The following is a 25804-nucleotide window of genomic DNA, read 5'->3' on the forward strand; positions in this document are numbered from 1 at the left end:
GGCACTTTTGTCCCATTTCTTCAAAGGGGGAATCAAGTGAGAAAATCCTCCTAATCCCACGTACTCCTGCATCGGTATTTCAGTTAATCTTCAGAGAACCATATCCAGTTTCAAAAGCCCATGGGAAAGGGACATCATCTCGGAGCGAAGATCGCACGATATTCTTCTATTCGTCTTCCCAATATGATCTCTCCCAAGGCTGGCTTGGAAATGAACGACTCCTTCCGATTGGGAGGCTCATAAAGTTAATATCTTTCTTATTCAGCCTTTGAGTGAGCCCACGATTGTACCATGTACCAAAGGCCTGGTGGCATCCACCCACAGAGTAAGATATCATCCTAGTTGCATATTTATGGTCCTTCCTCGGGAGCACAGCAGCTTGAGAGCAACTCGGGAGTCAGTCACCTGATTCTGTGCCCATTGTCAAGAGTCTGGAGGGAGGATCGAATGTCCTCCAGGGAGAGGAATAATAAATATAGTCATGCGACACCACAAAAGTGGATAGAGGGAAGCACCTCTGGGAAATTATCAAATCAATACACAAGCCATTGTAGAACAACATGTACCGAGTGCAGTGCATACATGGAAATTGTCACAAGAGACCACCATAGTAGGTAGGTGCTTGGCTCCTGGGGAGAGCAATAGCCATGGTTGAGCCTCAAGAGTGCTTACGCATAATGGTGATACACGGGCTTGGCATGAACTGAAAGATGGTGATGCAAATCCCACAATCAAATAGATAAGATGACCAAACATTTTGCAGAAGCCGGGAACAGTCTATTTTTGACCCATATTGCAAGCAAAACCTCATGATTCTATCAAAACTTCTAGGATGATCCCTATCACTCTTGCGTAGATTTAGTTCTGATACCTTACTAGACAAGTGATTTGTATTGATGAAAAGCAACGTGATTTTACTGTTCTATATGGCATAACCACTCCTTTGCGATTAGCATGATTTTAATTTATCATTTTTACCGACCTGCTTATGTACACGAGTTATGGCTCTTTTATGTGTGCTAAACCAGTTCTGGTCATCTGAACAATAAAGTCATACTTTTGCAACGATTTTATAATCCTGACCATTTATTGTGATATCTTCCCTGCACTATGATTATATTTTCACTTTTATGGTTTTATTTTATGCAATAACATGACCGAGAGTCCCAACAAAACTCATAATTGCCCTTTTGGAAAATGAAGCAGTCATTAATGTATTCATTGCCCACAAGTCACCATAGAGTTAAGTATTTTCCTCTAAGATGGAATCTACGCGACGAAATTTTGTTGGTTTGGACGACGAACTAAGCAAAGTATTTTCACCAACTGGTAAGCACTCTGATGACCCCAGTTATAACTGAATCGCTCAAACTAAAAAAAAGTCTACCCACAAACATACTAACCCAGTTCAAACAATACCAATGAAAGGGCAAGTTTTCTCCGATCCAGTTATGCATGGAACTTTATTGGACCAATTGGAGTTTCAGTATTGACCTTCTAAAAAAGACCGTTCTGGCTTTTATTGCATGACGAAAGTCTATTTCAGAATTAAAGGCAAGGTTATTTTGTCCATGTGGAAATTCAACTCGACTCAAATTAAGCCATTCTAACAAGACTCTCGTCTAAAAGTCGTTTCTTGAACAAATTTGCGAAATGAGCGGGCGGGTAACATATCTAACTTAAGCGACCAACAATCCTAAGTTACAGTAACTACTGTACACAAACGTTCCGAATGAACAAGCCAGAACTCAAGGACAAAAGTTTTACCATACAACTGGGGCATCTTCCTTGGATTCTCGGGGATAGTTTGGACTTGGTTATGGTTAACCGATAGTTGGTGAGATAACCTCTTGGAGCTGTTCTCGTGGACACACGTGCAATCGTGCAATTCCTCTTCAGTTTGTCTCTGACGCAGAGATTGTGGGAGTGGAGGAACAGCAGCACCCCCACCATGTCGAACTTGCAAGCAAAAGGATCATACAAACTTTTGTCCTTTGAGAAATGCATAAACGAACACTACATTGCCCATTAATTCGTTCAAGCTTGGAAAAGGGGACCTGTGGGTGCCATTAGTTGTTGCCATAATGTAATCAGAAAGTTAATTCCGTTAGACCAATTCCCGAGCGCTTATTTTCTCGTCGGCTGCCGCTTTCCGTCATTCTTGGTGCATATCTAACAATGAATGAGGTAGTTAGTCTATTATTTCCATGGGCTTGCTTTGACACACTCAATGGTTAGATTCTAATGATCTAATGTTTTTTTATGAAGTCTCGTCGTTGTTACAGACTCGACACCCTCAAAATACAATCAAACTCAGACCTTTTTGTTGTCAACAACAGTCGGAAGAAAACGCCCACCGCAGATCAGTATTATTTGATTGGTCTTGCACATGTATTCGACCTGTTTTTTGGCCAACCAAAGACGGTGTACTACATTAGATAGGTGTTGGTGTTTGCCATTCACGTCTTAGCCTTGAGGTGGGATATTTACACAACGCTTACTTACGCTTTACACATTTCCAGCCAAAGGCCAGGAACGAGGCCTCCTACAAGGATAGGCCTCGGGATTCCGCTCGAATTTGCACTCGCTGTTGCTTATAAATGCTTCCGAGGTCCAGGACAAGCTGAAATTTCTCTGTCCTTTCCACAATCTTCAGCACTTGTTTCTACTCCAGGATGACATTGAATTACAATGAAGGACTCGTGCCCACTGTTGTAATCCTCATTGAAGGTTCAAGCCTTCAAGATGCATCAGAACTTGTTGCTAAATACGCACGCAGATGAACCATTCTCGTGGGCTCTGAAAACTGGCATATCTAAGCACTCCTTCTCATCCTTGAGGGGGTTCTGGTCACTTTCATTACCCAACCTGAGCGGCAGCGTTAACCATCACCTCACTCGAGAAGAGGCTCAAATCTGCAACTGTTGGTCCTCATCCAAGATCAGAACAGTCTTGAGACGGCCTTCAAGCATTCCAGTGCTACTCGTCCTGCTCGTTCTCCTCCCACTCCTCGTTCGTTTAGTTTCGGTTCCCAGTTCTCAGTTCCACTTCCTACCTCTCGCATTCGGTTCCTCCAAGGCGAAGCCAGAAGCATTCCAGCGCTCGTCGGTCCTCAACGTCCTCAGGGTGCTGAACGCCTCCTAGGCTCCTCACGATGTTTCCTATCGGTGTCCTCGGGGCTGATGGACGGTTGCGAGCAAGGGCGGGAATTTCAAACAGCGAGTTTGCCTTCGCTCGGCTTGGCTTTGGTCGTGGGCGTCATTTCCACTTTTGCACAAGGGCCCTTGGATTATTTTACCCGAAAAGCCGACATACTCAGGGTGCATGAGATGATGCCCGATATGGCTTTGGTGAATAAAGACCCACTGAGGAGATGCTCAGAGGAGCTAGGCGAAGGAAGCTGGAGTGGATTTGACTGTTCACCTTTTACCGAGGCGGCCTTGTTTCATCACAAACGATGGTCGTCAGTGTGAATGCTTGGCCTTTTTTTGTCCTGCTTTGGTTCACACATACTTAAAAAGCCACTCTTCTTTTTGTTCCATTGGGAGAACCTTAAGGTCAAGCCTTTTCTTCTCACTTGTTTCAGAATACATTGAAACAAAGTACAGAGGAAAACGCGTCCGAAAATGCAAGGCTTTTTGGCCGTAATAGGATTTGCAAGCTAACTTTTTCACCACCGCTTTCGAATGGATCGAGAATGAACAAGAATTGGTGCATGTGTTCCAAATCCATAAAAAGGATCCTACACTCGAGCGTTAATGTGAATTTCGAAGGGAACTACGTAGACGGCCTCTAATGGAAATGGTAGTCTTTCAAATCATGGACTGGTTGTAGGCTACAGAGATTATCTCGTGGCTACCAAAATGCATGACATGAAAGCGAGTCATCTTCGTTAACTACATGGAAACGAGATGGGTTCAACTTCTGTATGCATTGCTAGCTTCCAAAAGCCTTATTTGGATATGGGCCTTTGCTTTCCACACCGGAGCCAATCCTTTCAAGGCTCAATTTTTCATTGCTCTGAGGTTTGCATCGATTTTCGTTGATCTATACGCGCCAAAAGGCACCAGCAGGATTTGGCTAGATTTGGAACGCTTAGGTAAAGATGTACTGCGCCAAATTCGGAGAGAGATCCGCTAACAAGTTGGATCGGTTTTCACTTCTAAGCCAAGCGCTGTATTGTGCGTATGTTACGAATTACGTACTCAATACTCTTACCCCATGAAGGGAAAGTGGGAATGAAAAGGGAAACGAAAATTGCCCTTGTTACGGCTTTACCGTGGGAATATAAATGCTCAGTTCTTGAGCCACAAAATGAATCTGGATTTGTGGTCAAGATTGTTATTGGTCTTTTGATGGCGATGATGATGATGTTGTACGGACTCGTATGTAAAGGTCCTCTCAGCATGACTTCTATCGTCCTAATTCAGCGGTAGATGAGACGACGGACCATTCAAAACGAGGATGACCGAGAAAATGTAGCTTTTATGGAAGCCACCATTGACATTCTCGACCATCTAAGTGAGACCGTCATCATTTCCATTTCTGTGTGATGTAGGAATCCAAGTATGGTTAGCTTGCCACTCAACACATTGAGTGCCCAAGAGTCGTTCTCATCGTTCACTTTGTGATAAGCCTACAGCTCAGGACGTGTTCCAATTTGGGAACCAGTTATTTTGGGTCACCCTGTCCATGGTCATGGTAAAAACGATCAAGAGAAGAAAAGATCAAAAACGTAATATTGAGCAACCCAGCCAAGAACCACGCTCCTTTCAGAGGATCAGAGGAGAAGGTTTTAAGGGTCCTTTAGAACCTATGAAAAAGAGCACTCTGATGATTCAATCTGACCCTGTGAGAGTAGAACATAAATAGCCCAGACTTGATGCTTCAGTGTGTCATGTAGATGTGCGGGCGTCTTTAGTTTTAATCTCAAGAGCAAGATTCATCCAGCTTGTTTCAGAGTTTAGGCTCCACGTTTTTCAAATTTGCTCAACCCGGCATTTACAGCACATGGTTCTGAAAATGATTTGAAGTGTTTACCTAGCGCAGCTTTAGGGCGGCTTTACACTAGAATGGATTTATGGATTTGAGGATGGAAGTAGGACTAGCGTTGGGAAGAGTCCAGACTCGAGTCCAAGTCCTTTCTTCAAGACTCAAGTCCGGATTTTTGAAAAAAACAACAACTCATTCTTTGGTTTATATTTAGCAACATGAGTCTTTTAGTTCGCCTTGAGTAGAATGAAAGACTCGAGTCCTCTGCTGCTCTCGCCTCAGCACTAGTTCTACTTCAATCCTCAAACCGGATTCAATCCTGATTTTCTATCTTAGGACGGCTTTACACTAGTGATGGGATCAAAAAAAATTCCAAAATCAGGATCGCCAGAAAGCTAAGAAAGTCAAAGCACGGGCCGTTTCTAGATTATCGTAGAATATTAGCCTTGACCAAAAAGGAGACCCTGGTGTGGTCGGAGAAAAATCAGGCTTCCTTTTTGTGATTAACTAACGGGTTTTCGATTTTCCGCTAGTAATGCCGTATGCCATTGAAAATGTAAATTGGTAGCCCTACTTGCAACCTCCGGTGATTTTTTGTTTAATCTCCATCAGTACTTTACACTAGGATGGAAAACCGAGATTGAATCTAGTTTCAGGATTGAAGTTGGACTGGGGCGAGTTTTTGGTGTATGAACCTTTTTGTTCGACTTGAATGCAATGAAAGATTTACTCTACTGAAGTGGAGTCTTTTGCCGAACTCGCCTCAGCATAACCCCAACTTCAATCCTCAAACCGGATTCAATCTCGATGTTCCATCCTAGTGTAAAGCCGCCCTTATTCTTTGACAATAGACACCTTTAACCTACAGCTGACTGATGACGTCATCTTAAAAAGGAAAGGTAAACAAATCTCCTGGGCGGTCACTACTCCAGCGCTACTAAAGACTATTGAGCATTCATTCCTCCAAAATTTCAGTGAACAATGTCGCCTAAGCTAGTTAGTCATTACTGTTTAGTGGTTTTGGGCCGTCGTGATCAAAACTCCAAAGAATAATCCTCAATGGAATCTATGGATTGAAGCTGTTCTGCGATCACACTCAACGTTCAAGAGTTCTGGAAGGATGGATGAATCGCATCCACGGGAGTCTCTTACAATCAGTGGACTCGGGCAAATTTTATTCAGAAGCCATTGCAATGGCCAACTCTTTCTAAAGATGATGTTCACCCACCCTTTTAGCCGTCCGCTTTTCCGGATTGGCCGAGGATAGGGATCTCCTTCCCAAATTCCAATTTGATTTCCAGAGCAGCCGCTCTACCACCTTGGAAGTTACTCTCCTCTATGAAATTGCCCAATCTTTGTGGATCTCTCCACAAGCACCATCAACCCAACTTTCCTCCACCAATCATCTCAAATCATCAATAGTCAAAGCTAGGGCCAGGATCGAAAACATTTCCAATAGACTTCCCATCAAGAATCTTCCCTCTCTAATAGTTCTTCAACTCTTCCGGACCTACATCAAACCAATTTTCCTCTACTGCCTTCCGCCCAATCCGGCCCTCAAATCCGCCGAATGCCACCTTCACCAAATTCCTCAAACGATTTCTGTGCGTTCCCCAATATGCCAAAAATGCATGGAGGTATTTTTACAGCCAAAAATCGGGCTGGCCAGGTTAGTGTCCCAGTGTTGGGAACCTGACCTTTCCGGAGGTGATGTCGGACTCAAATTGTCCTTCTCGGTCAAGGACGTATTAACACCCTACTGTCCTTGGCCTGACATCCCTTCGGAATATTGGCGGTTACGCACGTTTTTCCGGCTCCGGTCCAAAAGTCATCAACCGCGGGAGCTGAAAAACAGGATATGTTCAATCTGACCCACCCAATCTTCTGCAGTAATCAAGATTTTCATCGCTTGTCTCTACCCAACTGTTGATTGTACTGGCTGTGATTCTCCTCTTCACTTTTTTCATGTAGACTAAGCTCAAAGTATGGAACCCTCCTATTGGCCGTATAGAGAAAGTGCAAAGAAGAATCCCCAGTGGCGCAATTCTTATCCGGACAGAATATCTTCACTCTCTTCAAACATTAAAAGAGAGACGTATTTTCTTCGACTTCCCTCTTATGTTGAAGGTGTGCTTAAGACTGTTGACAATATCACTTCTTTGCGATCACTTTTCTTAGCTCGTGAAGGATCATATTTGATGAAGACGCGCAAATTAGAAAATGGGCCTTTTTTGGAATTAAATGTCAAATCTCGTACACGTTACCATTCATATTTTATGCGTTCTGCTTGTATATGGAACCATTATGCCTGAAACATTCTTGACCAGTGAGTGCGTTTAAAAAACTTTTTTCCTAACATGGTTCCAAATTATTAGTCCATTATTAAACCCCTTCTGTTATCATCAATTCGATGTTTGAGTAGTTCACACAATAAACAATTCTAGTCATAATTAGTGTGATATCTCATTCTAGTCAGGGTTTTATCGTTGTCACCATTTAATTCAAATTTTTCTGATATCGATTTCTGCCTGCAAATGCTCATCTGCTTGTATTCATGTTGGAAAGGTGTATTAAACAAATTCAGCATTTCAAGATACTCGACTTCACCCGCGAAACCTTTTGCAACATAATGACATAACGGTTCAGCTTGCTCAATTATTTACATAAAATACAAGATTCGAGTCTGATTAATAATGGCTGACAAGAAGTATTAACCCAAGATTCCAGTCAAGATGGAAGACGACTGTCCCAAGAATCTCCGCCGATTTGATTAAGCTGTTGTATTTGGAAATGAGATGTGTCAAGTGACCGCCCAAGGACGAATCAAAATGGAGGTTTCGTGACCATTTTTCTCAGAAGGTTGAGTTTGACATCAGCTTAAAGGTCCCTATTCAGGCCCTGATGACGATGTTAACATAGCTATCTCAAAGCATATATATCCAGGTCAATTCATGAAATCTAAGACGTATTTCAATAAAAGATTCCTTTGAAATGGAGGTTTGTTAATTTGCAAGTTCAAAGGATATTTTGAATGAATAACACATGTTTTCTCATTCTGCCAAGTAGGCAGGCACTCGTCTGAAATCGGAATGCTTATCCCTTGGAACGTAACTGGTCGCAAAATTATGGCTTTCCTAGTCGTAACGAGATAGTTATGGGTATGCTTCTGTGGATGAGAATGAAAATGGTCCTTGCTCAACAGATTAAAACCATTTCTCTAATGAAAAATTTGCTCCAACCCAGAGTCAAATTTCCCATTCACGACAATCATTGTCCTTTTCTAAACCTGTCTTGCTCCTCCTATCGAGGAGAACACTAATTTTTTCAAAGCTATCCCTGTAATGTTTTTTTCCGGATCCAAGGAATGCTTTAAGTATTGAGCAGAAATTAAGTAAAGTTAATTCAGCTGTGCAGTTGATTACTACATGGGTAGCAGTTGAGCAATGTTATTTTCTACCGGACCTGCTCCACAATTAGAGCCTTTCAGCCGCCACCCATGCGATCTAAAACTGGTTTTCCTGGTTTGCTCGCACTACGCCTTCATGGATATTTGCTTTGTCGTCAATAGATGAGGGAGTACGACAAATTCAGCTGTTGATTCTTGGACCCAAAAAGCTTAGGGATGGGCAGAGCTTTGGCCTGGGATCTTAAAATCCCCAGCTTTGCTTTAAGCTCCGACCCATCCCAAGCCGTTTGACTCCAAGAACTGACAGCTGAACTCCAATTGATTAAATGATCCATCGAATACAGCGCACATGATAAATGATGTGGAAGTTCAGAAATTAGTGGGTTTCTTTCCAATGGTCAACGACATTGGTCACAATTTTCCTGTTATTAATGAGGAATAAAGTGCTTTCTGCGTTTTCGAACTTTTTTAATGGAAGAAGCACAAATGCTCCAATACTTCGAAACGAATGTCTGGCTCCACATTAGGTTTCGTCGTAATGTAACAGTTTAATAAAATCTAATCGAAAACATTACCAATATCAAATCGATTTCAATGGAAAATTCATTTCAAAAATAGGTGGCATAAGTGATATGTACAGACAATTAATTGATTTTGCCTTGTATTCTTAGAATTTCAACTTGTCCGTTTTTGCACTCGTTCGATCAGGGTGTCCTGATATTGGATTGCAACTTATGCATTGTTTGTTTACTTGTTACGACGTCAGATCGAAGCTCTCTCACTCGGCCTGCCATCTGATTTTTGGGTGTCCCAATTGAAGGACATTCCCGCTTCGTTCTCATGGCCAATATTAATAATGACCTCACCCAGGGCCGCCCATTGAAGCTGTTAAAGCAGCAACTCATGCTGTAATTTAAATACCGCAAAGAAGCTTGAATTCGGCTAGCCTGAGATCGAACCAGGGCTCGCAGATTGGAAAATGGATGCTCTACCATAGCTAGCGTTCGCTTCTTATGCATGAAAAGAACGGGTCACAATCTCAATTGGCCTCCATATATCGCCTAATTGTGGACAGAACCAACCCCTTTCGAGTTTGAAACAATCCTTCCATGAAATGCCCTCAATGAGTTTGGATCGTTTTGAACTATTCTTTTAACGATTGTTGTTAGTGGCAGCTCAGTGCAATGCTTCTGCTTCTTGGTCTACGGTTGTATATGCGCTTGGTTTAAAATCGGTCGAAATATGAAACCAGGTGCATTCTCTTTTGGACATACTGCTCCGTGATATTATTTTTTTTTATCATGTACTTTCGTACCTTAAAGGTGTACATATTACCAATGTAATTTACAAACCAAGAGGGGGGCATATTTGAATGCCTACAAGTAATTTAGAAAATCGACCACGAGAGCATTTATTATCGATACCATGCGGGTTTCCTCTTAACTTGGAATGATATTAGGACCATAAAAGGTATTGCAGAAATGGAGCCGGGTGTGGCAATACCATGCAATATGGAAGCAATTTAGATAACCATTTGCTTCAAGCACTTTTGTGTGAATATTCTTCCAGATATTGTGGAACAAAGCTGCTTGGGAATGCAAAAGTCCATGCCGACTTGTCTATTCTTTTTAGGAGCTCGGATGGAACTTGCAACAATGCTGTGGACCATCTGGAACCAACTTCACTTTTCATAGACCACAAGCTCTATTGTTGATCCTCAAATTTTATCCCGAAAATCGATCTCTTCTCATGTGACACAGTCGAGGCAAAATGATAATTTTGAAACGATTTTGACTAGTCTTTCGAGTCACACTGACCGGTACCCTACGTTTTGGGAAGTTTTGGGAAAATCGAACGCAAACCTTTTTCAAAACAAAAAAAAGTCCATCATAAGGAATTATATGTCATATTCATAACCCTTTGCTTTTGCGAGTGGTACGGATTTCAGGTAGGTTGAATAAATGGAACTAACTATTGGACACTTCTTGGATTTTCTCTGGAGAGAAGTCCCCCTTTCTCAGTCTCGTGGTGCGTTCCAAATTCCAGTATTTATGAGTTTGCTTTGCACGGGCCCAATATTAAGGCTCCCCTTGTCCTCGCCCATCAAAATCGCGAGGAGGCACCAAGTGGCCCAAAATCCAGGGACCCTGAATGAATCGGGGAAGACTAAAGTCGAGGCGAGTCTCAAAGAGAACCAACCCATTGAAAGGGGCCCTGTGGTATCTCTTAGATGTGAATGGGTAGGATCAGTTGTGTGTATGGCATTGGCACTGCTTTGAAAGGCGAGCGAGAATTCCAATTTTCGTTGTTGCTCACATCGATTTCTACTCCTCAAGGTTTGCTCAAGGTGTGAGAGGAGTCTAGCAACCAAACTAAAATTGTGCATGAGCGGGTTTCAAGTTCAAGTTCGGTTGGAGGGATAAGCCTGTGTTAAAAAAAGGACTTGATGGCTTAAAAATGCGACACAAAACTTCATTAGCTTTGGTGGTCGCAACATTTGGCTAATGATACGCTCTGTAGGACAAAATGGAGGCATTTCTTCCTCGACAATTCCAGGATCAAGATTTGCCGGATAGTTGTCGGAGTTGAAAAGGAACAATCTTGGATAACTGATGGTGCATGAACTGAACTAAAAATTCCTGTTGTCTGTGGTGCACCATATTACTTTTCAACAATGAATGTGGAAAACTAGCAAAAATAACGATTGAAAAATACTCCTCTGAAATGTCACCATGTCTAGTTTGGACATTTTTTTAGATATGCGGTTTAACGTTAATTCATGAAAAAGAGAAACAATGAGTCCCACATTGCTTAAACTAAACAATTTTAATCCTTATTGTCGAGCGAAATTGGTCTCTTTGTGCTATTTAGAAATTTAGTTGTTGAGCCATTCTTGAGATATTGCGTTGGGTGAGTGAAGGAGACTAAAATACTGGACTACACAAGCTCAGCTAGATAATATACTGGCAGTGCTAGCCAAAAAAACATCCTTTTGAACTAAATTTCTAAGAATTAATCTGATAGTAAGACTCTAAAAATTTGTATAACTTCACTTACCTTCAAGTAGCACGAACAATATTTTGTTTTGAAATGAAATATCATCAACATTAAGTGGCAATTTTTTCTGAAATGATGTCTGAAGAACGAATTTATTATTTCATTTTTGAAAGCTAAGTATCGAATATATCAAAGCGTCATACTATATCACAATGGAAAAAAATGAGTTTTGATTGTCCCCAAAATTGTGATTTGTAAAAAAGATCACTCTCATAATAGTTTTTTGTGCCGCGTTTTAAACCGCAGCTTGACTTACTTGACCTTGGTATTTCAAAAATGATTACAAAAATGATACTTCTTATTTGCAATTTATGTTTACTCTGATATGCCAACTCTAATTCGTTGGTGAATCAGATATTATGAAAATATGAAGGAAAGGAAAATGAATACTTTTTCGTCTTGAACTGCTGGGGATCCTATTTACAGTAAGGAAGGTAAGGAAGTCCTCAAAAAAGGAATATCCATACTCTCAAGTAACAAAAATTCGAAAAACATGGTGACTATTTTTAGAAAGCCGCGTTTTCCTTACAATGTGGGATCAAAGTGATTTTTGAACCGATATTTTTTTTTAAAATTATCATCCAATCCTCACTCGAGTTCACTAAGCTCCCTAAATTGAAAAATCTGCAACTCTTATTTATCTTTTAAATCATATGATACATGATCCACAAACAAATTAGAGTCGGTAGCCCTTGAGTGTAGAATCGATCAGGGATTTGGGTCAAAAATGTATCTACGTATGATTTCAAACCAACCAAGGGATCAATTAGTGAGAGCAAAATTGAACAATGAAGTAAACAGACTAGATTTGTTCGTAATAATTACTCATTACCATTTTGCGGGCCTTTTCCAGCCGTTGTTGTGAATTCAGACTCTAATAGGTTATGTTAAGTCTGTAAAGTAGAAACACTGAGTAATCGGTAAAAAATAAGGATAGCACAATTTTAGTAATAAGAAAGAATTGAAAACATGTTTTTACAAAATCAAAGTAGATAACAATAATACTCTCGAAAGTAGTCCTATAATGCCCATAAGCATTGCCCTCTCTTAGGTGACGGTTATCTGTAGTCAGGACTTCAGGACAATGAGTACTGAAATTAAGGAAACAAAAACTTCGATTATTACATCCATAAAGCTAAAGCTTGATATAAAAACTGTTTCGTTGTTTATAAAAAAAACACTGCCAAAACACAAAAGGCAGAACAATTTAGATGAAGCTGTTTTATTATTGGCTTTCACTCCACTGAAAGTTCCCGCATGCTTCATGGAGAGCGGAAAGAACATGAGCAAAGTATGGGACACTATTGTAGCGTGCCTTTTAACAATACGAAAGCGTTTTGGAACAACTGTTGTCAAAATATTGCGCCCTTCAGTAGCTTTTGAATTCTGCTATTCCTTTCGATTCAGACTCCATGAAATGGAAATTCCCTGGAAGCCACGCAATCCATGTTTTTATGGGTGTCTATTGTGATTATTGGTTGGCACGTGTCATAATTTTGAAGGCCAATTCATCCATGCACCGGTTCTCTTGAAGGCAGGATTTTGCAATTCAGGTCGAGAACTCGAGTGGCATTTTGCCAAGTTGGGCCAGAAAATTGGATTTTGGATAGTTCGTTCATTCTTTTATGAGTGGAGCATCAGATTGACATTGATTTTCGGTAGGGGTAACCTCCTGTACAAACCAGGCGAGGCAACATTGGTTGATCCTCGACAAGAGTGGAACTACTTTGGTTGCTCCCAATTTTCCGGAACCCAGCATCCCTCCTCAATATACCAATACTGAGAAAGCACATCTTCTTTGTCAATCTTTTTGTCGATGAGCACACAATGATGTGGTTTAGTCTCCCTCACATTTTGCTTATTCAGATAAATTTTCATGAAAATATTCAAATATATGATCAAACTATTGATACTGCAACATCCTTTAAGTCAGACTCAGGCGGTTTTTTGATCAAAATACCTGATCAACCTTAAATTCAAAGGCTAGCCAGATCCACCAACTCTAATTCGTTGGTGGATTAAATATTATATGGATGTAAAATCAAGTAAAATAGATACCTTATTCAGTCTTGAATTGCTGGGTATCCCATTCCCAATAGCGTTAAGGAAGTCCGCAAAAAAGAGAAAAAGAAAGCAGTAAACGGGCCCTTCAAGGCCAATTTCAACGGCCGTTACCTCAGGATTCCATTTTTCCATGCCATGATGACGCAACCGCCTTTTTATGCGAAGTGACTACCTCATTTTCCATGCAATACAATTTATCTCCAAGAAGAACTGTTCCTCCATCCTCATGTTTTGTTACGTGTAACATTAGTACCCATTAAGAGGTATAAAATCTATATTCTAGCCACAAACCCATACATAAGGAAATGCAAGAAAACGTCTTATACGTTTCTGAAAAAGACTTTAGAAACGACCAAAATTCCAAAATTAGTGTTTGCCCATTATGTGGTTGTTGTATCTATTAGTGAGAACAAATGCTACATTGAAAGAAATATGACGACAGAAAAATAGTTCCTATTTGAGATAAGTGCGTTTGTTTTTATTCTCATTCTAGTCACCCGTAGTTCTCTCTCATGCTCACTCTACACCCTCCCTCATTACTCGCAAAAGTTTCATCTCTCTGTAGGTATATGTATTTCCCTCTATCAACAATAACTAACTAGTCATGTACCACCATTCGGACATGCAACACATTGAACCTGTAATGTCCTCCCTGGAAAAAAGATCTTGAAAGTTAAGAGGAGCTGCTAATGCAATCAAATCTAGATCTAGTGACAGATTCACTAAAGATTGCCTTTAATGTACATTCAAAATATATCGGTAATTTGTAATTCATGTTTCCCTACTTCACCGGCTGAAACGCAATAAGTTTCAATGACTTTGATTGCAAATGTAATGAATTACATTTTTTTGGAAATATACAAATATTCTACGTATCGTTAGGGCTTATTTCTTGCATAAAACATTCCAACACCTATCACCTGAAATCCCAAAATGGGATGGGTTAATAAAGAAACCCTTTACAGTATATTTGCACGTACTCTGAGCCAAAAACAGTTCGCATCGAGTGAAACTTTAAATGATTTTGCGGCAAAACATGCTACTATGGTTCTACATCAACTGCTCAGAGCTGACAGGTCTTACCTATTCCAGAGGAGAGGAAACCAATTTCAGCTATTCTTGATATTTTGGGTGTTTTCTGGAAAACAAGAAGGCCAGCACTTGCAACGACTTGTTTTTAAAAGCTGAAAAGACGCAATCTTGGAAAGTTTTTCAATACCTAGATGAACAACTAATTAAACAATCAGAAATCTAAAGCAACATTCAACGCGAAGAAAGAACAAAATACTTGATGAGATAAACATGAGTATAAAGAGCAACCAATTTTTTTTACAACATTTCAATTATATTGAAGGAGGATATTAATGAATGAACACTTTAGGTTAAGACCGTGGAAACTAGTAAAATGTAGAAACTAGTGCAAGTGCATCGGAATTTAGGACGCATTTTTATGCCCTCAGCATCCCTAGGGATCAATTGGATTTCGAATCAGGTGGAACAATCAGTCCTCTTCAAGAAAAAAAATCAATCTGCCTATTTTTGCCAAGGGTCAGTCATGTTTTTACATTGCTTTTTTTAAGGCAGTAGGTGCGGCAATGCAACTTATGAAGCTGAGCCATCTCAATCCATTGTTACTGCAGGAAATTGGTCCTCAAGAACCTTAATAGGAGGCCAAGGAGGCTGGCAACAAATGCAAGTCATGTAAAAGCCTGACGATGGGTCATGCTCATAAAAGCACTTGCCACTAGGTATTGATCAGAAAAGTGCCAACTTCTGCTTCATCCTTTCTAAACCCTGGATTAGTAACGCTCTAATGAAGATGCTTTAAGCTTTCAAAATACGTTTTAATGCATTTCTCAATAACGATATAAAATGAAATTGCTGGTGAAAATTTGAAAGGCCATCTTTCTACTTTTCAGATAATGTACTCATTTTAGGCCCCTAACCAGCCTAGAACCAAAAGTTTGAAAATCGGCCATCATTGTACATTTATGTCTCTTTGGAAAAAAAAATCTGGTTCGAAAATTAATCTACGTAGCAATTTCTTGGGACGTTAATTGAGCCTGTTCTCCCCAACAGCTCAAGACGGAAAATGTATATCTTTTAGAACAATATATGATCAACCAACGTATTAGAGTTGGTGAACATAGGGTTGATTTAGAAATTTGATCAAAACCTTTCTGAATTTGGCCTAAATCTGGCGACGAATTTTCCCTAGTTCTAAGCGCTGAAAAGTACCAAGTTGCAAAAAAATACTGCAGACATTAATGCCCAAACTAAAATGGCGCTCTTTCTCTTCATGCAACACTTCCTCAAACGTAGAAAAGCGCCTCCATCTCCTACCCCGTGAAGCTCAGATTAGCCATTTTGAATTAACCGCTCTTTTGGTTCCCCTCAATGACGTCATAGCCCAGTATTGGCTTGATTCAGCATCAAGATAATCTCAAAAGAAAAGTGAAGTGTAAACGGTCAACAGCATGGCCCTCAACCTCCTGTCGAGCAGGTAAAAACACATCCCTCTCATTCTTATTCCCCCCAAACTTTCCCTCCTCATCAAGCTATCTAATTCACTGAGACTCATATCCGATCAGTTGCATCATTCAAGGCTTGCATAAGCCTCCTTTTCCATTGAGCGCCTTTACGCAAAGGTCCAACTTCATCCACTTCATCGAGTTCATCTAGTACACAAGAGTCGACTGCATCGATCCACTGAAACTGAGCTTCAGCATGTCCTCCAAGTTTTTACCCCTATTGGAATCGGCCCAGAGTCTCACGCCCGCGCAACAAAGGGGCGTGGCTGCCATTTTGGGGGCGTGTGTGGCGGATGCGGCGGCCCGACCTTTGCACTGGGTCTACAGTCAGAGCGATTTGAAGACCTACATTCAGGATCGGGCGGATCGACCGGATTTCCTGCCTCAGAGTCGGTCGCCCTTTTACACGTTGCCCACGGGCGAGAACTCGTGCTACTTCGACATCGCCCACTCCGTGTTAGGGGCCTTAGGGGGCGGGGAGTATGATTACGACCGGATTTGCCAACGGTTCTTGAGCGATTTTGGTCCGGGCACGCGATATGACATGGCTAAACGGGAGGAGTACATGCAGCTCCGCAGGGAGGGCCGGATTGACGGGCCGATTGAGGGCAAGTGGATGCACGGGGCCTTGATTAAGTTCATGGAGAACCGGAAGGCGGGACGCAGGCCGTATGGCAATGACCATATCAAGGAGACGGATGGATTTTGCGCGGCCTTGCCGGTGGTGGCCAAGTTTGCGGGTCAAGCGAGTCTCAAGGCTCGAGTGGATGAGGTGATTCAAACCTTGTCCAGCTGGCCCACGGCCGTGTCCCATGGGCACGTGGCGGCCCGGATTGTGGAACAGTTCATCTTGGGACACGAGAATGCCATTCAAGAGGTGCGGGCCCAGGTTAAGGACGAGTATCCGGATGTGTATCGAAGTCTTGGAGTGGTGGAGGACAAGTTGGGCCTGGATCATGTTCAGGCCGTTCAAACCGTATTTGGTAGCCCGTGTTATAACCCGGGGTCGTTTCAAGGGGCGTTACACGCTTTTCAACGGGAGGAGTCGTTCCCGGAAGCGGTTCGAAGCACGATCCGGGCGGGTGGTTGTAATTGCTCACGGAGCTTGTTCATTGGGGCTTGTGCGGGTGCCAAGCACGGTTTAGACGCCATCCCCATGGAGTGGCTGGAGAAAACCACCGACGCCGAAACGGTTTTCAAGCAAGCTTTGGCAGCCTTTGGCAAATGAGCCATGTTATTTGTGTTTAGGTCTGATCCTGCGAATAAAATTGGGATGTTTCTGTGCTTGATCTAAAGCGTGCTTTTCTGTTGATTTTTTCAATGGGCGTTCCTTTGTCCAGATTAGGGTCATGTGATTCATGCTCGAAAGCGGAGTCCAGATATCGCTGTCCACGGTGTGAAGTCACCTCGTGCTCCTTGGAGTGTGTTCAAAGTCACAAAAGCCGGACGAATTGCTCGGGAACGCGGGACAAGACCAAATACATTCCGACCAATAAGTTTACGGACCTCGACCTTTTGAGCGGTGAGCGAGCCCCTGTTGACGTTTTTCTAGTGATGATCGTACAAAAACCCAGCCACATCCTTTTAGATTATCGACTCCTCGAGGAGATCGGTCGAGTCGTTGACATTTGCGAGAGAGACAAATCCAAAGAGAAAACTTCACACCCACATCACCAAGATCCTCTTTCAGAGGTGAGTGTGAACCCAAAAGGGCCTAGTCGGCGGCGGCCTTGTCCTTTTTTTCCCCTTTGTCAATGAATGGATGAAGGGAGGAAAAACCGCCGCTCAAGAATTGGTCTTTGGTTCAGCTAAGAACCACTCCTCAAGTGGACTGACAGCAGCTCGAGAGGAATGAAAATATCCCTTACCAGTTACCCCGAGCAAAGCAATAGGATTTCCTTCACAACCGTTAGACTCGGTTTTGAAACGAATTATGGTATCAACTTCTCTTTAAATCAAATTTGTTTTGCCAAACTGATTTAGAACCTTGTAAAAATGTTGTGTATTAGCATGTCTTGGGCAAAGATAATCACTAGATTTGACCTTTTTAGCTTTTTTTAGTCCACAAGAAAAGTACCAATTAGCCGAACAAAGCGTCTACTTTTTCCACCAAATGCATTCCAAATTACAGTTGACGCCATATGCGGGGCCATATCACCATATCAGAAATAGTCATTTAAAAGGGGTGTTTCAAATACAGCAAATGAAAAAGGTATACAGTAATTGAAACTGAAGTTCATAAATATCATATCCTTTGACGTCCATGTTTCATGGACCTAATTTTAAAATCGGGCTACCAAAGTTAAGTGATTCAAATTAGAGCTTATCTGTCGGTCCACCTTATAGCAGTTCTCATTTGAAAACGATGGGACCGAGGCTGCTTCTCGCTTTATTATGCAGATTAGAAAGGCGTCTTAGATTCAACATTCGTCAATGACAGAGTCTCTCGCCATTTGGTTGGCAAGAACTTCGTTGGGAGAACGGAACAATAGTTGGCGTCTCCGACTGGAATGGAAAACCAAATAAAACCCACTCGTTAGTTTTGCTCGGTGGAATCGAGATTAATGAACGTATACATAGAGGGGAAAAAGACAGAAGTACCGCATTCGAATTCAATTGAGCCATGATTAAGTATCATCGTGACAAATGTGATTTGTCAAGCTGTTAGCACTATTTCTAATTCCAGGATTGGTAAAGTAACAAAATACTCAAATCATAGTTCTTATCGCCCATTTTTGATTCCAGAATTTTAAGAGCCTAAAGAAGGCGTGCAAGCTGCGGAAGGGTCCTCGGTTGCTCTTCCAACCCAGTCATTTTCAACGTCACAAAACCAACACAAGCTTCGTTGATTGGGGGAGTAGCCAAATCGAGTGGAAGTTGGAGCTGGTCTTCCCTCATTGCCAACAGAACATCGTGATCCCCAGGTAAGTTCTTCGGTGAAACCATTGAACCCATCATCCTCCATGTAGATCTTGGGTCTCTATCCACATCAACCTATGATGAAGAGGAAGTGATCCTTGAAGTTCCACGCGGTCCCAAAAAGGTGTCTCGAATCCGAGTCAACAAAGCCAATGAGAGAGATCCTCCTTTTTGTTTGCTCAACAAATATCTGCACAAATTGAAAAAGCCTTTTCGCTATCAACTGTTCAAACAGCTCCGGTCCAATTTTTGAATTGTGATATATCACTTCCGCTAATGGAATCAAGCCATATATTTGAGAAGATTTCAACACATGTGTAATCTTTTTACGACATTTGAAACATGTCCTCCCTCCAAGAACGCTAAAAGAGAAAGTCCTGGAGAATAATCTTGGACTGGTTTCTCCTATCATGAGATTGGATCTGAAATGGAAGTCCGTTTTGGCGTAAGAAAGAGCCTTGCCAAATATCCGACTTTTGTCGCCGCGTTCTATCAGTGTGGAAAATCTTCTGCCCAAACTCAGGAAGGGATACTCATAGTGTCCCTGAATCGCTATCCTCCACCCCCAGGGTCGCCAAGTGGTGAATACAAGCGATTTCACATTGGCCGAGTATCTCATTCCCAGACTGCAGGGCACACTTCCTTGAACTGAACATCCTTCTCAATTGTCATCCCACCATGACTAAAATGTCCATGATAATATATTTTTGGCAATGTTGCGTGACGACTGGAAATGACATCCTTCCCCTCAAAAAAGAATATGATTCACTGACTTTGTGGGTGGCACTCCCAACGACGTGAATTATCATCCTCTGGTCCAACTGTTTTGAATGATCTGATAAGTCTTGTTTAAGTGAGGCCCATCGGAATGGCTTCAATTGGTTGGTTGGTTGGATGGATGGATGATGAACCTTTTGCCTCGCTCACCACGGGCAAATAGTTTTCCATCTAAAGGAGGCTCTTGTGCAATCTTTGAGTAGGTCGAGATTCTTTTCTGAAAGGGCCTTTTGTTGTGGTTGATATCATATATCATGCCAAAACCAACTGCCTGTCTGGCTTGAATGGAGAAAAAGAGAGAGAAAGAAAAAAGAAGGAAAGAGAGAGGCGCGTTAAAATGTGACTGTTGCTCTTAAGGTTTGAGAAATCCGAGATCCTCGGAAAAGAGGAGCGAAAATCTTACCCACAAATCCCAGCACCCATTTGGCCAAATGGAAGAGTGGAACACCACAGAGGAACTTGATCACCTGCTAGATGACTAGACTCTAATGGATGGAATCGCAACCCAAAGGAATGGCTTAGACAGGCAGTTGGCAAACAAGAGATATTGATAAGTACCAGAATAGCGAAGATACACAGATAAAAACTGCAATATTGTACGTACTCACTCTCTCACCCTCGAGACGAGTGATTTGGCAAATATTCGGAATGACTTTATGCAAATTGTAGAAAAGCCCAGATGTGTCCTCGGGTCTCGTTCCTACGCTTGTGCCGCGATATTGGAAATGTGCTTTCTTTTGATTCAAATGGTTCGTTATTAAAGCACTCTATCCTCCTGATACAGTGCACTCCCTTCATATCCCATTTCTTAAAGTTGCCTCAAAGGTTGTGATTGAAACTTGCCATGATTCTGTCCCGTGGACTTGAGAGCATTCTTATGGATCGTGATGAGAATGTCACTTTGATATATGTCGCGTTTTACTGTTGGAATCCCGCTCTTCCTTTTGTAATGATGGAGTACCCAATAAAAGTTGAAACTTTCCTGTTATTACCCTGCTCTTATCGGGGAGCTCAAAAGTCAAAGAGAGACTGAGGATATGATTGCCATACATGGCGAGTTCCATTTGAGAACGATTTGTTCGTTGCCAAAGTTTTGACTGGTTTTGGTTCCATTAATTCGACACTAAAGCGGGAAATGAGCGAACTTTTTTTTTATCAAGTTTTGAAAGATTCTCGTCGTTCAGAACAAACGGAAAGACAGGGTATTTTCGTAGCAAAGCAGAAGGAATAGAGGGCTTTTTTCTCATCTTGAAAGATGTTCCTTCAATCGTGAAAAAAGACGCAAACAGTATTGCTGTTTTATTTATGTCCTTAGTTGCGACTGTGACGAGGCACAAAAGTTGTTGGGAATTCATGAAGGAACTGACAAAATGTGTCCGTTTGATTCTTCATTTTGCTCCGATAATACTCTGACACACAGTGTACGTTAAAAGCGAGCAACACTAGTACTTCTCTAGTTCGACGGATTGAAACCGCCAACCATTTTCAAGGACAGGCTTAGATTGCCATTGATTGAATGGGGCGAGATTGAAGTTTGACGTCGGCGAAGCTCTCTGCGTTCTTACGTGTTCAGTGTAGCGAAAGATCAGATAACAAAAAAAAGATATAAAGAGCTTCAATTGATTTCTTTTTTCAAGGAAGAGCAAAAACGCTCTTCTTTTCAAGAAATATTGGGGTTTCTGAAAGAACCGAAAAACAGCTAGCTGCTTTCTCCATTATTTCTTCCCTGTAAGAGGTTTCTTAATTTTTGGTTGAGTTTTGCGGCTTTTTGTAAATATCCCCTTAATCATGAACTTTTCTTGGACCTTTTTTTGAGAAAACAGGATTGTTGGTTAGGTTTCAATAATCCAGACCGATTCATCAAATGCACTGCCACTAAATGTTGGTAGAACTCTAGTTAATCATGGAGTATTTGATTTCCAGAGTGCACGAGAAAACCAAACTCTATGAGGTTCTCCTGCCTTACATCGAAGCGGATGATCACTATCCTGACTTAGACCAGGACCCATTCGCCACTTACCGAGCTTTGGGATTCAATGGGATCCAGGTGTTGCAGAAGAACGAAAACATTCTAGGCGAACCTGGGACACTCAATCGGTAAATGGAGGCAAACCGTTAGTTCCGTGTAATGGCCTCTTTAACATCCCGGATCCCCTATTCGTTTCAGCTTTGTCGAGCTGAATCTCAAACAATCACTCCAATCCAATCTCCGTGGGAAGTGGGTGGTGGAACATCCCATTGTTTTTGTGATCCTCAAACATCATAGAGACTTTTTCCTGGATAGTAAGTTCCCATCGTCATTGATATCCTCCTTTCTAATGATTTCTGTTGGAGAGACTTTCATTTTCTTATTCATTAGATTTGAATGAGTTTTATGCTAATTAGCTCTCTTCTAGTACCTTGCCATTTTCTCACTTGAGAGGCTTATTTGAACAAATTTCTTTCCAGACTCTCTGGCAGAAAGTGAAAATGAGCTGAATTGGTCACATTTCCAAAATTCAACAATCAAAACAAACATGGCCACTTCAGGGGATGTACAGAAACCCGATCTAAAGCGGAAACACCCCGAAGACATGCATGAAAATGACGGCTCGGACAAAACCACCCAGGCGCCCAAAACCTTCGGTCTCTTTGCCGGAGATTCTGAAACAGATAGTGATGGGGAAACGGAAGTTGCTAGCACTGATGCAGCTAGTTTAACTCAAGTTGACCAAACTGAGAAGGTGGCGAAAATGCTAAACGAGAACGCCGTCAAATGGATGAAACCTCGCCAAGAGTATGAGGACAATGCATTTGTGAGATCGTTTTTTAATCAACAAGAATCAGAGGGTTGTGCTTCTGAGATGACTAACAAAAAGGCTGAGATGACGGAAGTGTCCAAGGGTGAAGAAACAGATGCCAAAGCCTACGAACAATATTATGACTACTACTTGAATTATTACAAAAAGAAGTACAATCTACAAGATCAACCACCGCCTCCTGGCCCTCAAGGCGAAGTTGATTTGAAAGGCTCAGACACTGCTAGTAAACCACTTGGACCATTAGTTGACTACGGGAGCGACAGTGAATAAACTTCCTTAATCAAACGAACGTTGGAGAGTTATTTGTTAAAGTGAAACCCAAATTGCCTTGACTAGGTAGGTGTTGAATGATCTTAGCATTCATCAGAAGGCATGTATTCGATAGCAAATGAGAAATTGTTCTTCAAACTTCCTGGCAACGTAATATTGCATGTTACGCTTTCCATAATGTTAATTACATGTTTAATAACGTTTGCGTTACTTTCTGAGGTCTGAGGTAAATGCAGACTATATCATAATGAAACACGATGTTGGATATACGACACAGGGGATGAAATAATTTCAAATAATTGATTCAATATTGGTTTACAACGGAACTCATGAAAAATGGTCATATTCCAGAAAAGTAATTCCGGATGCAATGCACCATTTCTGACTATTTCTCACGAAACTTTCCATTGTCAATTCTACGCAACCTCTTAATTCACCCCAAAAGAAAAGTGTGTGAACCTTGTCTGTCACACTTAAAGAAAAAACGCCTCAATAAAATTATGTATTCAATAAATTAAAAAAGTTCAAAATGTTACACCCTTTTTCAATGCGGTAGATTTGTTCAAGTACGACCCCCATAGTTCATATTTGTCATCCAGTTTTTAAACCATTGTATTGATTTTGCACAATGCATTTTAAAACAATTTCGTTATTGAATGCGCCTTTTTAAACCAAACACGAAAATATCAGTACAACACAAGTTTTTTGTATTCGTTCTCGGGTTTCCAAGGATGGAAAAGTGTTCACATGAGTATACAATAAAATTATAATCTTGCGGAACCCTGAGTGAGGTGTAAAGAGCTCAAACTTTCACGCTTTTACATTGATTCCCATCAACCTTGACAACGATTCCCGTTTTTCAATCTCCTGTCACACTCAGTGAACCTTCGTTTTTCATACTCGATTTCAAGCGCCCACACGCCTCATTTGAGGTCTCTTAAATTACAAGTGGTGACCAACATCGTACAAAGGACTCGGTCACTTTTATGGCTTAAGGGCTAAGATGCGACTAAACATGCCGACCTAAAACCTGGCTCCCACTTTTCTTCTAGATTCGAAGGGCAAACATTCTGCGCAATTCATTGATGGTCACTGTTCTGTTAAAAATATTCGAGATTCTCTCAGGTGAGGGTTTTGAGGGACCCACCGTGACCACTCAATCTTGAGATTATTTTTGACAGCCGTAGGGCACCCGATTCTATCAACGCTAATGTAGTTTCTTCCCAGGGAAGGGAACTACAGTATATATGTACATTCTACAAGAGTACAACGTATTGAGAAGAGACTAAATGTTTGATTATGCACGGACTTCTAGAGGGATGGAGAAAAAAATGGATTGCCTGGATCATTTGTCTTATCCAAAATTGGCCCTTAATGTTACCAAATGTGCTTGCGGAAACTTGGAGAGGTAGTCGAATTTATTTAAGCTGTTTACAATGTAACTTTGAAAGGAATCACTTAACAGTTAATTGTGATAAAAGTGGCTGGCCTTTAATTGGAGTCATCTACATGACTCATTTGTAAAATATGTTACGAGTCAGGACCCCAAGTTTCAAACTAATTTAGTATTATTGTCCATGCTTCTAGAAGTCTGCGGATTATGCTAATTGAGGTTCAAAGCCAATGGACTAAAGTGCCTAAAAGGCTAGTGGAAAGGAATTGAAATCTCAAGGTTTTGACAAATGGTGTGTTGAGTTAAAATGTCCAGTGAGTGAGAGGTCCTACTTGCGGAAAGGTGACGATTGATGGAACTAAACAAAGACTAACTGATAATCTTGATGGACCTGTCAGTATTTAGAGTTCAAATGATTAGATGTCATCTTGGACGTGAAATCAAAACACTGACGAGTTTAGTTTGAGAGACCGAAAAAATGTATGTACTGTACAAGAAGACCTCTTCATTGTATTTAAAATGATGACTGGTTGCTGAATAACCGGTTGGCAGAGAATGTGAATGCTTATGAAGCCAAGGGTTTCCAAGATGAACATATTTATGCCGTCTATGAGTATGTGAGAGAAAAGGTCATCAATGAGACGAGCGATTGAAAAATAATGGGCAGAAATGCCAAGGATAACCTGTAGATTCGAATTAACCCTGATCCCTAGCCTGGTTTGTGTCATTGAAATTACTCAAAGATGGACGAATAAAAAAATCGATCCCATTTTAAGTCAAGGGAATTTAGTTTGTAGGTCTTGGAATAATCAATATTTACTTCAGGTGGCATAAGAAACGTCAAACTGAAGCGTCAAAATGGCTAATGCAAGAAGTGTCTTAATATTAATCTAGATATAACTCATGTCACGGGAATGTCCCATATTAGCAAACATGATTCATTATTAGCCAGCCGACATATTGCTGAAATGTCTTGGTAAATTATTAGCAGCAATGGAATTGATGCAAGTAAAGAATTTATAAACATAGATTTTGATAATTTGGTTGAGCTTTTGCCAAAGTTAAGTATGCTAATGCTACAATGTGAATTCACTCTCTGCGAGTGTTAAAATAAATAAATCATTAATTGTACGGCTTTCAAAATCCTCAATGCTCTAAAGAAGTAACCTTAGAAATCAACATAATTATATTGCAATTTGCAACTTCTAGCTAATCTGATTCAAAATTAAGCATATTAGAACTTTGGACATTTCAAGTTAGCCTCATTTCGAAAATGTATTGTCTTCGTACTATGAGAGCATCTTCCAGGTTCCAGCTTAACAACCATTTTTCAAAGACGCAACAGCTCAAGGTGGCATTTACTCGTTTGTACAGTATGCAAATGATCGACTAGGAGGTCTTTTCAATTTCGTCAATGACGGATTTGTGATTGTGAGCGCTGAACAATCGGACAAGTGACGTCAGGGTAAACATTATTGCTAGCCTAGGATGTGTTTGTCTTTGACTTGAACATCTCAATCAGACATGCATGATAAAGGCAAATCTTCCACTTGATTCTGTATGCGATTAGGCGAAACCGGAAACAATCGGTTCC

General features: G+C 41.2%; 3 protein-coding genes and 1 long non-coding RNA gene across 5 annotated transcripts in view; 2 read left to right on the forward strand and 2 right to left on the reverse strand.

Annotated features, from left to right (window-relative positions):
• LOC131889057 (gamma-aminobutyric acid type B receptor subunit 1-like) overlaps positions 1 to 3169 on the reverse strand; it is a 54002-nt gene extending 50833 nt beyond the window's left edge. The window contains exon 1 of one of the 2 annotated variants that reach the window (XM_059238049.1): positions 3056 to 3169. The gene's annotated coding sequence lies outside the window, so the exon portion shown is untranslated. Of the gene's footprint in view, positions 1 to 2505; positions 3001 to 3055 lie in introns of those variants that run through there. The other variant, XM_059238048.1, reaches the window with a different exon arrangement.
• Positions 3170 to 15888: 12719 nt separating this feature from the next.
• The window catches only part of LOC131889246 (uncharacterized), a 23753-nt gene continuing 13837 nt past the window's right edge, over positions 15889 to 25804 (forward strand). The window contains exons 1-8 of the mRNA XM_059238316.1: positions 15889 to 16022; positions 17391 to 17572; positions 17639 to 17742; positions 18796 to 18974; positions 21670 to 21843; positions 21914 to 22029; positions 22195 to 22815; positions 23870 to 23942. Coding sequence (XP_059094299.1) covers positions 15997 to 16022; positions 17391 to 17572; positions 17639 to 17742; positions 18796 to 18974; positions 21670 to 21843; positions 21914 to 22029; positions 22195 to 22815; positions 23870 to 23942 — 1475 coding nt within the window. The 5' untranslated portion in view covers positions 15889 to 15996. The remainder of the gene's footprint in view (positions 16023 to 17390; positions 17573 to 17638; positions 17743 to 18795; positions 18975 to 21669; positions 21844 to 21913; positions 22030 to 22194; positions 22816 to 23869; positions 23943 to 25804) is intronic.
• LOC131889061 (crystallin J1A-like) lies at positions 16032 to 17339 on the forward strand. Its single transcript, XM_059238058.1, has one exon. It carries the CDS (start codon positions 16247 to 16249, stop codon positions 17276 to 17278), a length of 1032 nt encoding a protein of 343 aa, XP_059094041.1. The 5' UTR covers positions 16032 to 16246; the 3' UTR covers positions 17279 to 17339.
• Positions 19653 to 20287, reverse strand: LOC131889067 (uncharacterized). Its single transcript, XR_009374171.1, has 2 exons — positions 20150 to 20287; positions 19653 to 20021 (listed from the first exon to the last, which is right to left on the reverse strand). It is a non-coding gene; the product is annotated as an uncharacterized LOC131889067 (long non-coding RNA).

Source organism: Tigriopus californicus, chromosome 10, assembly GCF_007210705.1.
Source record: "Tigriopus californicus strain San Diego chromosome 10, Tcal_SD_v2.1, whole genome shotgun sequence".
NCBI lineage: Eukaryota > Metazoa > Arthropoda > Copepoda > Harpacticoida > Harpacticidae > Tigriopus > Tigriopus californicus.